General features: G+C 47.5%; 1 protein-coding gene and 2 pseudogenes across 1 annotated transcript; all 3 read right to left on the bottom strand.

Annotated features, from left to right (window-relative positions):
- Positions 1–5,171: 5,171 nt before the first annotated feature.
- LOC109765782 (uncharacterized) lies at positions 5,172–6,244 on the bottom strand (annotated as a pseudogene).
- A 1,442-nt stretch (positions 6,245–7,686) lies between these two features.
- Positions 7,687–9,013, bottom strand: LOC109765781 (uncharacterized; annotated as a pseudogene).
- A 114-nt stretch (positions 9,014–9,127) lies between these two features.
- On the bottom strand, positions 9,128–11,148 carry LOC109765784 (uncharacterized). Its single transcript, XM_020324557.4, has 5 exons — positions 10,819–11,148; positions 10,677–10,726; positions 10,435–10,558; positions 10,251–10,358; positions 9,128–9,896 (listed from the first exon to the last, which is right to left on the bottom strand). Exons 1-5 carry the CDS (start codon positions 11,117–11,119, stop codon positions 9,277–9,279), a joined length of 1,203 nt encoding a protein of 400 aa, XP_020180146.1. The 5' UTR covers positions 11,120–11,148; the 3' UTR covers positions 9,128–9,276.
- Positions 11,149–15,463: the final 4,315 nt, after the last annotated feature.

Genomic DNA, 15,463 nt, shown 5'->3' with positions numbered 1-15,463 from the left:
AGACCAGGCCTTACACGGCATGAAAACGAGCACGGCGCCTGGGCCGGACGGCTGGCCTGTTGAGTTCTTTAAGAAGTTTTGGCCCTGCCTTAAGCACTTGTTTTATGATATTGTCAACGGCTTCGCTTTAGGCACGGTGGACCTATCCCGTTTGAACTATGGAGCCATTAGCCTTATACCTAAGGTGAAAGGGGCGGATAACATTAAGCTTTTTAGACCCATTACCTTGATCAACGTCCCGTTCAAAATCTGCGCGAAATCTTATGCCTCGCGCTTGGCTCCGGTCGCTCAACGAGTTATTAGCTCTAGTCAAACGGGTTTCCTCAAACACCGCAACATCCTCGAGGGACCAATTGCGTTACAAGAGATCGTTCACGAGTTGAAACGGACCAAGGCACAGGGAGTGCTGCTCAAATTAGACTTCGAGAAAGCGTACGATCGCGTGAACTGGGAGTTCGTGCGAGAGGTCTTCCTCAAAAAGGGTTTTGAGGCAGGATTCGTACATCGCATCTTGCACCTCGTGTGTAGTGGGCACATGGCGGTCAATATCAATGGCACAATGGGCAGGTTCTTCCGTAACAAACGTGGTCTCCGTCAGGGAGACCCAAGCTCGCCGCTCATTTTTAACTTTGTTGCGGATGCCCTGGCGGCCATGATTAATAAAGCAAGGGTAGCGGGGCACATTAAAGGGCTGGTAGCCCACCTTATTCCGGGTGGGGTCACGCATCTGCAATACGCGGACGATACGATGCTCTTATTCGAACCCGACGACCACAGCATAGCTACTACCAAGCTACTTCTACTTGCGTTCGAGATTTTATCGGGACTTAAGATCAACTTTCTGAAGAGCGAAGTGATCACCATTGGGATGGATGATCTAGCTAGCACTCGGATTGCGAATCTACTTAATTGCAAGCTAGGGAGCTTTCCGATTAAATACTTGGGCCTCCCGATCTCGACCAAGAAACTTACCATAGCGGAATGGGAACCGCTGTATGGGAAAGTCGCTAACAGAGTGAGCCCTTGGAGGGGTAGGTTTATGTCCTCGGCGGCGAGGCTCATCCTAACCAACTCAAGCTTATCTTCCCTTCCTATATTCACAATGGGAATGTTCCTACTCGCGGACGGGGTTCACGCAAGACTCGATACTCCGCGTTCCCGGTTCTTTTGGGAAGGAGCTGGGACCAAGCGCAAGTACCACTTAGTGAAATGGGCAGCGGCGTGTAGGCCAAAAAAAAATTGGCGGCCTAGGTATTACGAACTCTAAACTCATGAACGTGGCCCTGCTTACTAAGTGGTGGTGGCATCTCGCCCAAAACGAGTCGGGACTCTGGGCAGACATCCTCCAAGCTAAATATTTCCCGGAGGGGAATTTGTTCAAGGCTAAAATCAACGGTTCGGCCTTTTGGAACGGGATCCAAGCGGTCCGACCGGCGTTTACAGTGGGTGCGCAGTTCCGGGTAAACGATGGTAAGTCCACACGTTTCTGGCTCGACCATTGGTGGGGTCAGGAGCCGTTATGGCAATCACACCCGGAACTGTACCAATTGGCAACGGACACCAACATTATGGTGGCCGATGCTATGCGCGTCCAACCTCCAGCCATCTCTTTCATTAGGACTTTAGAGTCTACGGAGGCCGCTAGCTGGGTCGCTTTGTCGGCTAACTTGGGAGGGCTGACTCGTAGTAATGGGGCGGATACGATATCGTGGAAGTTGACCGCCTCAAATAGGTTTACGGTCAAGTCCCTATACGACAAGCTCTCCAAGGGTACCACGCTAGATATAGCTAGGGGGCTATGGAAGGCTGGCATTCCTCTCAAAATCAAGATTTTCCTATGGCAAATGTTTCGCAATCGCTTACCTACGTCGGATAACGTTGCCAAACGAAATGGGCCGGTGGACGGAACGTGCACCACTTGTGGTTTAGGGGAAAACGTGACCCATGTGTTCTTTGGCTGTGTGCTCGCTAGATTTGCGTGGAGTGCGGTGAGGGACGCCTTCAAACAAAATTGGAATCCACAGTCTTGTCACGACGTGCTGTCTATCTTAATGTCGCAAAGAGGGGCCAATGCTAGGATTGTTTGGAGATGCATTGGGGCGCTACTTTGGTCCCTCTGGACGGTTCGAAACAAAATTACGATTGAACACAAGTTCCCGGCCCACCCCGCTGATATTATCTTCAAATGTCATATTTTCCTTCAGGTATGGGCACCGCAGGGGAAGAAGCGTGACGTCGAACGCATGAACGAGACTTTGGAGCTGATCAAGACAACCATGGTGAAGGCTCGGCAAGGGATGATGGCTGCATCATGAGACCCCTTCTTTTTTGCTAGCTTTTGCCTTGATGCTCCGCTTTTGAGATATTGAACTTGTGGCTGCGCTCTACTTAGTTATATCCTGAGCCATGGGCTCGTTGACTGTTTTTATTCGGTTTGTAAGACTTTATGTGTGGATGCTGCCTAGTGGCTTTATTAAGTTAAAGCCGGACGCTTCTAGCATCTATGTTCCAAAAAAAACTTTCAATGGATACACAGTTCTTGTTTTTCTGTATTTGGTCAAGCAGAATCATGTATGAGAAAATAAAGCTCTTTCCTGTATTCGTGTTATATCTGGGAAGATTATTACTGGTTTTGCTACCATAACATGCAAAATTTGGTTTTTGTGTGTGTGTGTGTGTGTGTGTGTGTGTGTGTGTGAGAGAGAGAGAGAGAGAGAGAGGCCATGGGGTTGTCATATCGGATGTTAAAGAATATGACCTCTAAGACGTATGACTACTTAATAGGTGAGCTCCAACCAAAGAATTGGTACTTCAACATGGAATTTATCACCTTCACAAAAAGATGAAATAATGTCATTTTTTAAGCTTTTTTTTTTGCTTTTATGTGTATATTGGATTATTTGCAAGCTATGGTATTATTATTTTTAAATAATGAATTCCATGCAAAGCTCTGTACCCGCACTTGAGTAGGAGAAAGTTAAGAAGAACATAGTATGTGATTTTCGAATGACGAATAAATTTAAGTTGACAATGTTATTGATGGTTGGCACTGCTAGCCCCAATGCCCTTGCTCTTAGAAGATCATCACTCAATCTTATTTTTGGTTGCAGCTAGAAAAAGGATGTTGATTGGTGGAGGAGTTCTTGCAACTAGCAAGGTATTCTGCTTATAACCTGATTGTGAACTTTCTTCAAAGATCATCACTCAAAGTGAAGGATATTCAACAAGTCTCCTAGGAAGTTCTCTTCTGTTCCTTTCATATTTTATATCTACTGGTAGCATGGCGGTTATAGCTCTCATGTGTATGGACTACTATTGATGGCTATCCTTGCTTTTCTTTATGTTTTCGTGTTAAAATTGTTGTGTAACTGTTTCATCTTTCATTACAAACATTGCCTTTTTCAAATCCAGTGAGCATTCATGTAAAACAGTGGCCACTCACATCGGTGGAGTAAATTATGTAAGATAAGCTACATTGTCTATAACCTACTTTCGTTTCAGATGAAACATGTCCTTTTTGACATCTCAATTATTGTGTTGAAAACAAATATTTCCCTACCCTACATGTATTTCCAAACATCACCCTGAAAGGAAAAAAATCTTGCTCTTCGCTCCATTGACTGAATAAACAAGAGCATCACAGTAGGTAGTTCAATGATACTCCCTCTGTACATTACTTTACAGAGGAATATTTAGGTACTGGTAATTATTTTTTGGCATAGTGTTTGTTTTGTCGTATATGAGCCCATTATTGACTTCTTAAAATGTCGAGACCATTTTTTTGTGGAGTTTGATGCTCTTGCTGTTATCTAGCCTAACATGATTTGACAGTTTGATGGAATTTAGGTTGATCCTTTGCTTTCAGATTTGTTAGCAAGTAATTCATATCCTATTTGTTTCTTGTCAGTTAGAGAGAACACTGAACAAGTGTACTCCAGTTGCTTATGTTTGTAAAACAACTACTCCCCCTGTTCCTAAATATTTGTCTTTTTAGAGATTTCAAATGGACCACCATATACGGATGTATATAGACATATTTTAGAGTGTAGATTCACTCATTTTGCTCCGTATGAGTCACTTGTTGAAATCTCTAGAAAGAAAAATATTTAGGAACGGGGGGAGTAGAATGTAATTAAGCGCTGTGTAGTACTAGCATATGATAGATTACTAATCACAGATCACGGTGAAAGGCATTAGAACACCAATTTACAGCTGTGAGTAATCTCTTTTGAATACAGTGTCATTCATTACATGGGTGCATACTCACTATAGTTTGGCACATTTGAATAGTCAATGCCCCTCCCCCTCTCAGGCGCAAAAAAATGACAATGTCCAAAATGCATATACTTTTATCTATCACGACAATTTGTGCCATCACTGTAGATGCTATTACTATGCAACTACAGCTTCTAATTATCGAGTTCTTTTAGAATGATGGATCTACTTAATGAGTTCAGCTTCTAAGAAATGTATTTATATGCCTATTTAACAATTTTCTTTTGAGTCTGAATGAATCATAGGAAATGGAGAGTTTTACTGAGAGTATGCGGAAAATCTACATGCTATTGTCTGGAAAAGTGGTAACAATCTATAGTATAGGATATCGAAGAGTGTAAATAGTAGTTGTATTTTGCTCTCCAAACATATCTTTCTCGGGATAATACATGCCGTGTAGTGAATCATGTTGTATTGAGACGTATCACACTGGAATTAGCTTGTCGAATGACTCAATATATTTTACAATGGCGATTCAGAGGATCAATTACTAGATTTAATGCTATAAATTTACAACATATCAGAGACCGAATGAATGAAAGAATATATTATTATCTCTATGCAGCAACATGACATTGACATCCCACCTTTGAAAATATAACTTGAGCAACATCACAAATATTGTGTATCTATTCAATTCATATATATCGAGAATTATTTTTCTATATTAGCGTGCATCTCATTTGGTTAAGATTTGAGACGTGCGTTGCACGTGCAAGCTTACTAGTGTCAAAAAAAGAAACAACAAATCAGATAGGTTTGGCCGCCAATGGTGTGGGCCAACCTGCGCCAGGGTGCACGTTTGCTCACTATCCAGCGCACTACGCATTAAATAGAAGGTCCATTTAGTGCCACCTATAAAGAAACTTGAAACTCGAGATGAAAAACCTTGAACCTGCAGCATGCTCTTATTCCTCCCTTGAAGCTCAACCGGTCAAATTCAAACAGTATACTACACAAATCACAAGAGCGACTGTGTTCCTGACAAACGACAGACCTCGGATACCACTAGCTACTACTAGAAGGAGAACTTAAACACCATGTCATGCCTGTACACCTTCCCCGGCCGGACGATCTGCGACGGGAAACTCGGGCGGTTCACGGCGTCGGGGAACCCCCGCGTCTCCAGGCAGAGCGCGCCGTAGCGGCCGTAGACCTTGCCGCCCTTCCCCCTCACCCCGCTGAGCCCGTTGACGGTGTAGAACTGCACCCCGGGCTGGTCCGCCCACAGCTCCATGGCCCTGCCGGACGCGCCGTCCCGGACGGCCACCACCCGCCGCAGCCCCACGCCGTCCACGACGTAGTTGATGTCGTACCCATCGACGCCCCGGTTCAGGAGGCCGCCGATGCGTGAGCCTACGGCGGCCGGCGTGCGGAAGTCGTAGGGAGTGCCGGCCACGGGCGCCAGGCGGCCCGTGGGGATGAGCGCGGCGTCCACGGGCGTGTACCGGGAGGCGAGGAGGCGGACCTCCTCGCCGAGGACGCTGCCGCTGCCGTGGCCGCCGAGGTTCCAGTAGGCGTGGTGTGCGAGGTTCACGGGGTGGCACGCTTAGCGCATGCGGACCCGAGATCTGGTATGTCACGTGCACGTCCACGTCGCCTGGAAACCCTGTTCAAGTTCTGCTACTTCATTAAAATCGGTTATGTTTTGAAATAAAATGAGAAGCGAAGAGCTCCTCAATTTGATGAAAAGAGGAAATTGCACAAATATGCTTATGTTTCTTCTTCTGCTCCTTCTATAATTTGTGGAGACAGTTCATTCAGGTTCCCAGTACCATCTCATAGACCTAAGATTGGAAGGAGGATGGGAGCAAACCTCAGACGCTGGGGGAATTACGGTGAGGCCAGGTAGCAACGGTAACGGCGGCCGGGGCGAAGAACGGGATGAGTTCTCGTCGTCCCCGCCTCCGTGGGCGGTCGCCGGTTCCCCGTAACCGTGCTCGCCCCCGCCTCTTCCTCCTGGCGGCATTGCCACCTCCGGTTCGGCGCCCTCGGCAGGGGACCGTCACCGGCCGTCGGCGCAGGCCGGCTCATCGAGGGTTTGGGAGGGGCGGCGGCGGTTGTTTCGTCGTCGGCGCCGTCATTGCGACCCCGTGAGAATAATGGGATCGTTAGACGGGCTCGGCTGGTGAGTTCTAATTTCAGCCCAAATAATCAACATGTTCTGGGCCCAAGTAATTAATTCGGAGAAGTTGAGTTCTGAGACCGGGAATCCTATTAATCATGCGTGTCGGAGAATAGCAAAGCAAACGCGCACTACCTCCCCGACCGCTCGCATATGGGCCGGCGCATATTCAGAAAACGAATTTTCTTTTTCTATGTGTTTACTTTCTTTTGAGTATTTTATTTTTATTTGTTTCATATTACAATTCAATTTAATTTATTGAATTTTTCGTAATAATTTTTAAATTCGTAAACACATTTTGAATTTAAGAATAATTTTTGAATTTCGGGAATAATTGTTGAAACTCATGCACATTTTTTGAATTTTGGAACAATATTTGAAATTCATGAATATTTTCTAAATTTGTGGTTTCTTTAATCAACGGTCATTTTTTCAAAATTTCGGAATTTTTTTTAAATTCGAGATTTTTTGACTTAGAAACATTTTTTAAAATTTGGGAACATCTATGAAATTACCAAAAATGTATTGAATTCATGAATATATTTTGAATTCTAAATTCATGGTTTTTTTAAAACTGAGAAAGAATTTTTATACATTTTTAGAATAAAAAAACATTTCTTGAAATTTTGGAACAGTTTTTTATTCATGAACATTTTTTTGAAATTCATAAACATTTTTTGAATCAACGTTCATTTTCTAAGTTGCTACAGTAACATGTTTCTTTTCTGAAAAAACAGACTCAAAGAGGGTCTAGTTTATTTTTTTTCGGAACTAAAAAACCAATCTAATAGTCTGCTTCATGCCAGGAAAAGAAACAACAAATTGGGTAAGTTGGCCAGCCCAAGGTGGGGGCCAACTTGCGCCAGGGTGCAGTTTTGCGCACTATCCGGCGCACTACACGCTAAATAGGAGGTCCCTTCTGAGACACCTATATAAAACGCCTGCAGCGTGTTTGGCAATATTTGGGAAGGAGAATGCAAGTTTAGAGTAGGAAGTTATGTTGAGATTTGACATGGGACGAGTCATTCTATTCTCAATCCTCTGTTTGATGCATGATAGGAAATACGTGTGAGAATTTGAGAAGAAATTGTACTCCCTTGTTTGGTTCATGGGAATTGACAAAGGACTAGACAAGAAAGTTTAGGATGAAGGGTAAAGATATACTCACTGAAATAATTCCCTTCTAACTCTCACCCCTCCCCTTTTAATAAAATGGTGTGAGTTGAATTACCAAGTCTCATGTCTATCCTCTTATGAGTTCACAATCCCTCCAACTAAATAATAGATTTGAAGTCTCATATCCCTTCAATTCTCATTCTCTAGTTCTAATTACCACCAACAAAACACGCTGCTAAAGAAAGTTGAAGCTCAAGATGAAAAAACCTTGAACCTGCAGCATGCTTTTATTCCTCCCTCGAAGCTCAATCGATCAAATTCAGACAATACACAAAACACGAGAGCAACTGTTTTGCCTGACAAATGAGCGAGCTCGGGACCTCGGATACCACTAGCTACTAGAAGGTGAACTTGAACACCATGTGATGCCTGTACACCTTCCTCGGCCGGACGATCTGCGACGGGAAGCTCGGGCGGTTCATGGGCACGGCATAGGGTAACCCCTGCGTCTCCAGGCATAGCGCGCCGTACCGAGCGTAGACCTTGCCGCCCTTTCCCCTCACCCCGCTGAGCCCGTTGGCCTTGTAGAACTGCACCCCGGGCTGGTCAGCCCACAGCTCCATCGCCCTGCCGGACGCGCCGTCCCGGACGACCGCCACCAGGCCCCCGCCGTCCACGACGTAGTTGATGTCGTACCCATCGACGCCCCGGCTCAGGAGGCCCCCGATGCGCGAGCCCACGGTCGCCGGCCTGCGTAAGTCGTAGGGCGTGCCGGCCGCGGGCGCGAGGTGACCCGTCGGGATGAGCGTGGCGTCCACGGGCGTGTACCGGGAGGCGAAAAGGCGGACCTCCTCGCCGAGGACGCTGCCGCTGCCGTGGCCGCCGAGGTTCCAGTAGGCGTGGTGCGCTAGGTTCACCGGGGTGGCCTTGCCCCGCGTCGTTGCATTCATGCGCATGCTCAGCACGTGCGGTCTCGAGAGTTGGTACGTCACCTGCACGTCCACGTCACCTGGGAACCCTGTTCAAGTTTAGCTACTTCGTTAAATGTTATGAAATAACATGAGAAGTGAAGAGCTCCTCAATTTGATGAAGGAGGAAATTGCACAAAGGGTGTGGCTAGGTCTCAGTCAATTGAGATTTAACCAAGTCCCAACGAAGTGACGTAATATGCAAGGAAAAAAAGCTAGAAGAAAAAAATTGCATGGATCTCAACATGTGATCTCATGGATATAGCATCAAATGAGACTTAACGAAGACTCGGTCGACTGAGATTTAGCAAGACTGTTGCACAAATAACATAACTATTGGGACTGAGGTAACACAAAACCACAACTCTAGGGGATTTTAATAGAAAATCAAAACTCTAGAACTAATCAGTAACAAAAAACACAAATCCATCAGTTTTATCTTACAAAAACTCTAAATTTCAAATGGTTGGGCTAAATTGGCTGAAAATTCCCCAGATTGACCATTTAACATGTTTTTTAGATGATTTTCTGAAAATTTGACCGATTCTTACAAAAAAATGTCCAAATTTTAAAATGGTTGGCCTAAATTGTCTGAAATTTTTCCAGATTGAAAGAGTGACCTTGAGTGCATTTTACTCTTCAATAAAAAAAAAAGCTTGAACCTGCAGCATGCAAGCTTTTATTCCTCCATTGAAGCTCAACCGATCAAATTCAGACAGCACACAAAACACAAGAGCGGCTGTGTTGCCTGACAAACGACCAAGCTCGGGTACCACACTACCACTAGCTATACTAGAAGGAGAACTTGAACACCATGTGATGCATGTACACCTTCCCCGGCCGGACGATCTGCGACGGGAAACTCGGGCGGTTCACGGCGTCGGGGAACCCCTGCGTCTCCAAGCAGAGCGCGCCGTATCGGCCATAGACCTTGCCGCCCTTCCCCCTCACGCCACTCAGCCCGTTGGCGGTGTAGAACTGCACCCCGGGCTGATCCGCCCACAGCTCCATCGCCCTACCGGACGCGCCATCCCGGACAACTGCCACCGGGCGCAGGCCCCCGCCGTCCACGACGTAGTTGATGTCGTACCCATTAACGCCCCGGCTCAGGAGACCACCGATGCGCGAGCCCACGGCGGCCGGCGTGCGGAAGTCGTAGGGCGTGCCGGCCACGGGCGCCAGGTGGCCCGTCGGGATGAGCGCGGCATCCACGGGCGTGTACCGGGAGGCGAAGAGGCGGACCTCCTCGCCGAGGACGCTGCCGCTGCCGTGGCCGCCGAGGTTCCAGTAGGCGTGGTGCGCGAGGTTCACCGGGGTGGCCTTGCCCCGCGCCGTCGCGTTCATGCGCACGCTCAGCTCGTGCGGGCCGGAGAGCTGGTACTTCACGTGCACGTCCACATCGCCTGGAAACCCTGTTCAAGTTCAGCTATTTCGTTAAAATTGTTTGTGTTTTGAAATAAAATGAGAAGCGAAGAGCTCCTCAATTTGATTTAAGAGGAAATTGCACAAATATACAACTTTTGGGACTGAGGTAACAGGAAACCGCAACTCTTGGGAATTTTAACAGAAACCAAAACTCCGGGACTTATCAGTAACAAAAAGCACAAATCAACCAGTTCTATCTTACAAAAACTGTCCAATTTTAAATGGCTGTGCTAAATTGGCTGAAAATTCCCCAGATTGATCATTTAAGACTGAACCCACATGTGCAATCCCTCTCTCGATGAAAATATCAGAAATTGTAAGGGCTCAAAATTATTCCTTGCCTTGCTCTCCGTCGAAGCTATGATAGTACAGAGTGATGAATGGGGAGCTGCCGCCGGCGACGTGCTCCTTCACCGTCCATACGACCTTATCGAATCCCCGGTGACCACCTAGAGCACAAGAGCAGAAAGATGACCGATCGCAGCTCGTAGGAGGAGGGGAGGAGAAATTTCCTCTTGTACGTACCGTGTAGCGTGTTGTTGCCATCGTTGGGAACCAGCCGGTAGGCCTTCCCGTCCAGCGTGAACCGGGCGTTGGCGATCCTGTTGGCGACGCGGCCGATCAACCCTCCAAAGTAGGCGGTGCCATTCTGCACAGTACGCACGATCCAGATGCAAAAGCAGAAACCAACTTTGTCAGCGGCTAAAGAAAAACTGAACCATGTTGTGTTAGGAAAAGAAACGGAGGCATTTTTTGCATGATCTTACCACATACTCAGCAACCGTATCGTAGCCCAGGATCACATCCCCCAAGTTTCCTATACAAGCGAACAAGGGTGAGATGCCAGTTATTTTGCAGAAGTAACGGTAACGGAAGGGGAACAAAGAAAGAAGCGTGTCAGTTCATCACCTCTCGAGTCGGGGAGGATCACGGACATGAGGGTGGCACCCCAGTTGGTGACCTTGATGGAGAAATCCCCCTTCTTGAGCTCGTAGACACCGACGGTCTTCGTCTCGGCCGCCGCATCGGCGCGGCCGGACAGGCCGAGCGCCACAAAGCACGAGGCGAGAAGAGGAGCGACGAGCAGGGCTCTCGCCATTTTCATCGCAAGGTGCTGTTCTTCTACGGAGTGTGGCCTTATCAAGAAGAGCTGGAAGAAGGGGAGGCCCAGGAGAGGAGTTCCGGTAGGTACCGGAAGAAGGTCATGCATACGCGCGCACGTCAAGGCAAGGAAATATAAAGTGGCCACATCAACTGTTCCTTGGTATGTGTGGCAACCCTCAACATATGGATATGGCCTGCCTCCCTCGTGACGCGCAAATTGGCCGTACGCTAGCTTCTTCTTCTCCGGTGCCTAGCGGTGCTGTGCAGCGATACTTCGGTTGGAACCAACGGACGAAGCTGGTCTGGATTGTAAAAGCTCATATCTCTCGTTTTGCCACATTAGTATTGATGCGTGCCCCTGATATCGATCCGGCCAGGAGAGAACACGTTGTATTGGTGTTATCTACGGCGTTTACCGACGGAACAGACAAAGGGTGTGAACACGTGAGGGCGATCAGGCAAAGCATGTGAGCATCGATCGGTAGCAAGCCAATGCATGCACAAACTTCACCAACAAACCTGCATGCTGCCTCAATCCAAGCTGCATGCATACCCACACGTTTTTTTGTTGGATGCAGCTACCTGCTGCTGCCTCCAGGCAAGCCTCCGCAGGCCGACGTGGCCAGCTCCCTCTCCCTCCTCTCGTCCTCCCCAGCGTGACCCTAGTAGAAAACTGGGCTTTGGTCACAGGGCAATATTCACATTAGTCCCGGTTCAGTCACGAACCGGGACTAATGTGAGCATTGGTTCCGGTTCGTGCGGCCAGGGCCTGCCGGGCCTCGTGGGGGCATTGGTCCCGGTTCGTCCGGACCCTTTGGTCCCGGTTGGTGGGACAAACCGGGACCAATGGGCCACGCTCCTGGCCCACCACCCTTTAGTCCCGGTTCCTACCGCAAACCGGGACTAAAGGGCTGGTCCTAGTTGCGGCCAGTGTTTAGTCCCACCTCGCCAACCGAAGGGCGCTCACACCAGTTTATAAGCCCGTCCCTCTCTGCCTTGTTGAGCTCGTCTTAAAGTGAGAATAGATGCCCTTATACAGGGAATTTGACCTAAATTCACAGTAAATTTCATAGAAATTTATTATGAATTTAGGTTGAATTTCCTCTATAAGCGCATCTATGTTCATTTTTTTATATTTATAAAATAAATAAACCTTAATAAAATAAATAAAACTAAATAAACCTTAATAAAATAAAATAAAATAAACTATAGTAACTAAAATAAATAAACCTTAATAAATTAAGTAAAAATAGCAGCAGTAAAATAAATAAAAATAAAATAATTAAAGTAAAATACATAAGTAATTAGAAATAAAATAAATAAGTTTTTTGTTGTAAGTAGAAACAAAACAAAACAAATAAAGCAAAAGAGAAAAAAAACAGAGGAAAAAAATTATGCCACCTACTGGGCCACCACGGCCTGAATACGACTAGAAACCCATCCATGGGCCAGGATTCAGGCCCGCAGAAGGCCTAGTAGGTCCCACAGGCAAAGAGAACGGTTAGGACCGAAAGCCTGCAGTTGAGAGGAGTTCGAGAGGGTGGGTGCAGCAGCGCTTATAAACCACTCTCGAGCTCTCTCAACTAGCGAGGTGGGACTAAACTTTTGACGCGGGGCAGCACAAGGCCTTTGGTCCCGGTTGGTGCCACCAACCGGGACTAAAGGGGGCATTGGTCCCGGTTCGTGGCACCAACCGGGACCAAAGGCCTTTAGTCCCGGTTGGTGCCACGAACCGGGACCAATGAGTTCCCTATATATACCCCATCGCCACAGCAGAGCACTCCAGAGTGCTCTATTTTTTCTGGCCGGCGAGGGGAGGGCATTTGGGTGCTCTAGCTCACCTCCTATGCACATGAGGTGTTCGATGAAATGTCTGAGCCACACTAGTTAATCTTTCTCCTCTCGAAACTCGACCTCCGAGCTCCATTTTCCCCGAGATTTGTCTAGGTTTAGCGGTCCGTCACGTCCCGTCCCCGTCTTCACCGCCGTCGATCGCCCGCGCCGATCTCGTTGCCAGCACCACCGTGGTGAGCCTATTGTTCTTATCTTCTTTCTGAAAGGAAAAAAATTCTTACTTTAGATAGTTACTTGTCTAATTTTGTTACTTTTATTATTCCTTCTTATTACATAGTGCGATGGTTTTGGTATCCGCCCCCGTCGGCCCTCGTCCTGTCTATGATTCGGATGTGGTATATATTATCTTTTTATAACTATTTGGTTCATTTATTGTTTATGACAAATATACCGACCAACGTGACATAGATTTTATTTATATAGGAGGTGGTTGAACCGGAAATTCTAACCGACCCTATTGTCGAGAGGTTAAATTTAGTTGAAGAAGAAAACAATTACTTGAAGGAAAAAATAAAAAAAATTGAGGAGGAGAAGATGATATTGGAGTTGCATGTTGCGGATGTCGTCGATGATCACAAGATCAAGATGGATGCAATGCGCTTGAAGATTAGAAAGATTAGAAAATATGCCATTCATACCGAGGCTTGGTATCATTATGCCGTTGGATCAATTGTTACCTCGTCGTGATCGAAATCACCGATGACCGAGCGCCGAACGGACGGCACCTCCGCGTTCAACACACGTACGGAGCAGCGACGTCTCCTCCTTCTTGATCCAGCAAGGGGGAAGGAGAGGTTGATGGAGATCCAGCAGCACGACGGCGTGGTGGTGGAAGTAGCGGGGATCTCGGCAGGGCTTCGCCAAGCGCAAGCGGGAGGGAGAGGTGTCACGGGAGGGAGAGGGAGGCGCCAGGGGCTAGGGTACTGCTGCCCTCCCTCCCCCCACTATATATAGGGGTCCTGGGGGGGCGCCGGCCCCCTGGAGATCCCATCTGAGGGGGGGCGGCGGCCAAGGGGGGTGGCTTGCCCCCCAAGCCAAGTGGGGCGCCCCCCACCCCTAGGGTTTCCAACCCTAGGCGCAGGGGGAGGCCCAAGGGGGGCGCCCCAGCCCACTAGGGGCTGGTTCCCCTCCCACTTCAGCCCATGGGGCCCTCCGAGATAGGTGGCCCCACCCGGTGGACCCCCGGGACCCTTCCGGTGGTCCCGGTAAAATACCGATAACCCCCGAAACTTTCCCGATGCCGAAACTGGACTTCCTATATATAATTCTTTACCTCCGGACCATTCCGGAACTCCTCGTGACGTCCGGGATCTCATCCGGGACTCCGAACAACTTTCGGGTTTCCGCATACTAATATCTCTACAACCCTAGCGTCACCGAACCTTAAGTGTGTAGACCCTACGGGTTCGGGAGACATGCAGACATGACCGAGACGCCTCTCCGGTCAATAACCAACAGCGGGATATGGATACCCATGTTGGCTCCTACATGTTCCATGATGATCTCATCGGATGAACCACGATGTCGAGGATTCAATCAATCCTGTATACAATTCCCTTTGTCAATCGGTACGTTACTTGCCCGAGATTCGATCGTCGGTATCCCAATACCTTGTTCAATCTCGTTACCGGCAAGTCACTTTACTCGTACCGTAATGCATGATCCCATGGCTAACTCCTTAGTCACATTGAGCTCATCATGATGATGCATTACCGAGTGGGCCCAGAGATACCTCTCCGTCATACGGAGTGACAAATCCCAGTCTCGATCCGTGCCAACCCAACAGACACTTTCGGAGATACCCGTAGTGCACCTTTATAGTCACCCAGTTACGTTGTGACGTTTGGTACACCCAAAGCACTCCTACGGTATCCGGGAGTTGCACGATCTCATGGTCTAAGGAAATGATACTTGACACTGGAAAAGCTCTAGCAAATGAACTACACGATCTTTTGTGCTATGCTTAGGATTGGGTCTTGTCCATCACATCATTCTCCTAATGATGTGATCCCGTTATCAATGACATCCAATGTCCATAGTCAGGAAACCATGACTATCTGTTGATCAACGAGCTAGTCAACTAGAGGCTTACTAGGGACATGTTGTGGTCTATGTGTTCACACATGTATTACGATTTCCGAATAACACAATTATAGCATGAACAATAGACAATTATCATGAACAAGGAAATATAATAATAACCATTTTATTATTGCCTCTAGGGCATATTTCCAACAGTCGCCCACTTGCACTAGAGTCAATAATCTAGTTACATTGTGATGAATCGAAGACCCATAGAGTTCTGGTGTTGATCATGTTTTGCTCTAGGGAGAGGTTTAGTCAACGGATCTGCTACATTCAGGTCTGTATGTACTTTACAAATATCTATGTCCCCATTCTGAACACTTTCACGAATGGAGTTGAAGCGACGCTTGATATGCCTGGTCTTCCTGTGAAACCTGGGCTCCTTGGCAAGGGCAATAGCTCCAGTGTTGTCACAGAAGAGAGTCATCGGGCCCGACGCATTGGGAATCACCCCTAGGTCAGTAATGAACTCCTTCATCCAGATTGCTTCTTGCGCTGCTTCTGAGGCCGC

The sequence above is a fragment of the Aegilops tauschii genome, chromosome 7 (assembly GCF_002575655.3).
Source record: "Aegilops tauschii subsp. strangulata cultivar AL8/78 chromosome 7, Aet v6.0, whole genome shotgun sequence".
NCBI classification, from domain to species: domain Eukaryota; kingdom Viridiplantae; phylum Streptophyta; class Magnoliopsida; order Poales; family Poaceae; genus Aegilops; species Aegilops tauschii.
This window is presented reverse-complemented; position numbering and strand designations above follow the sequence as displayed.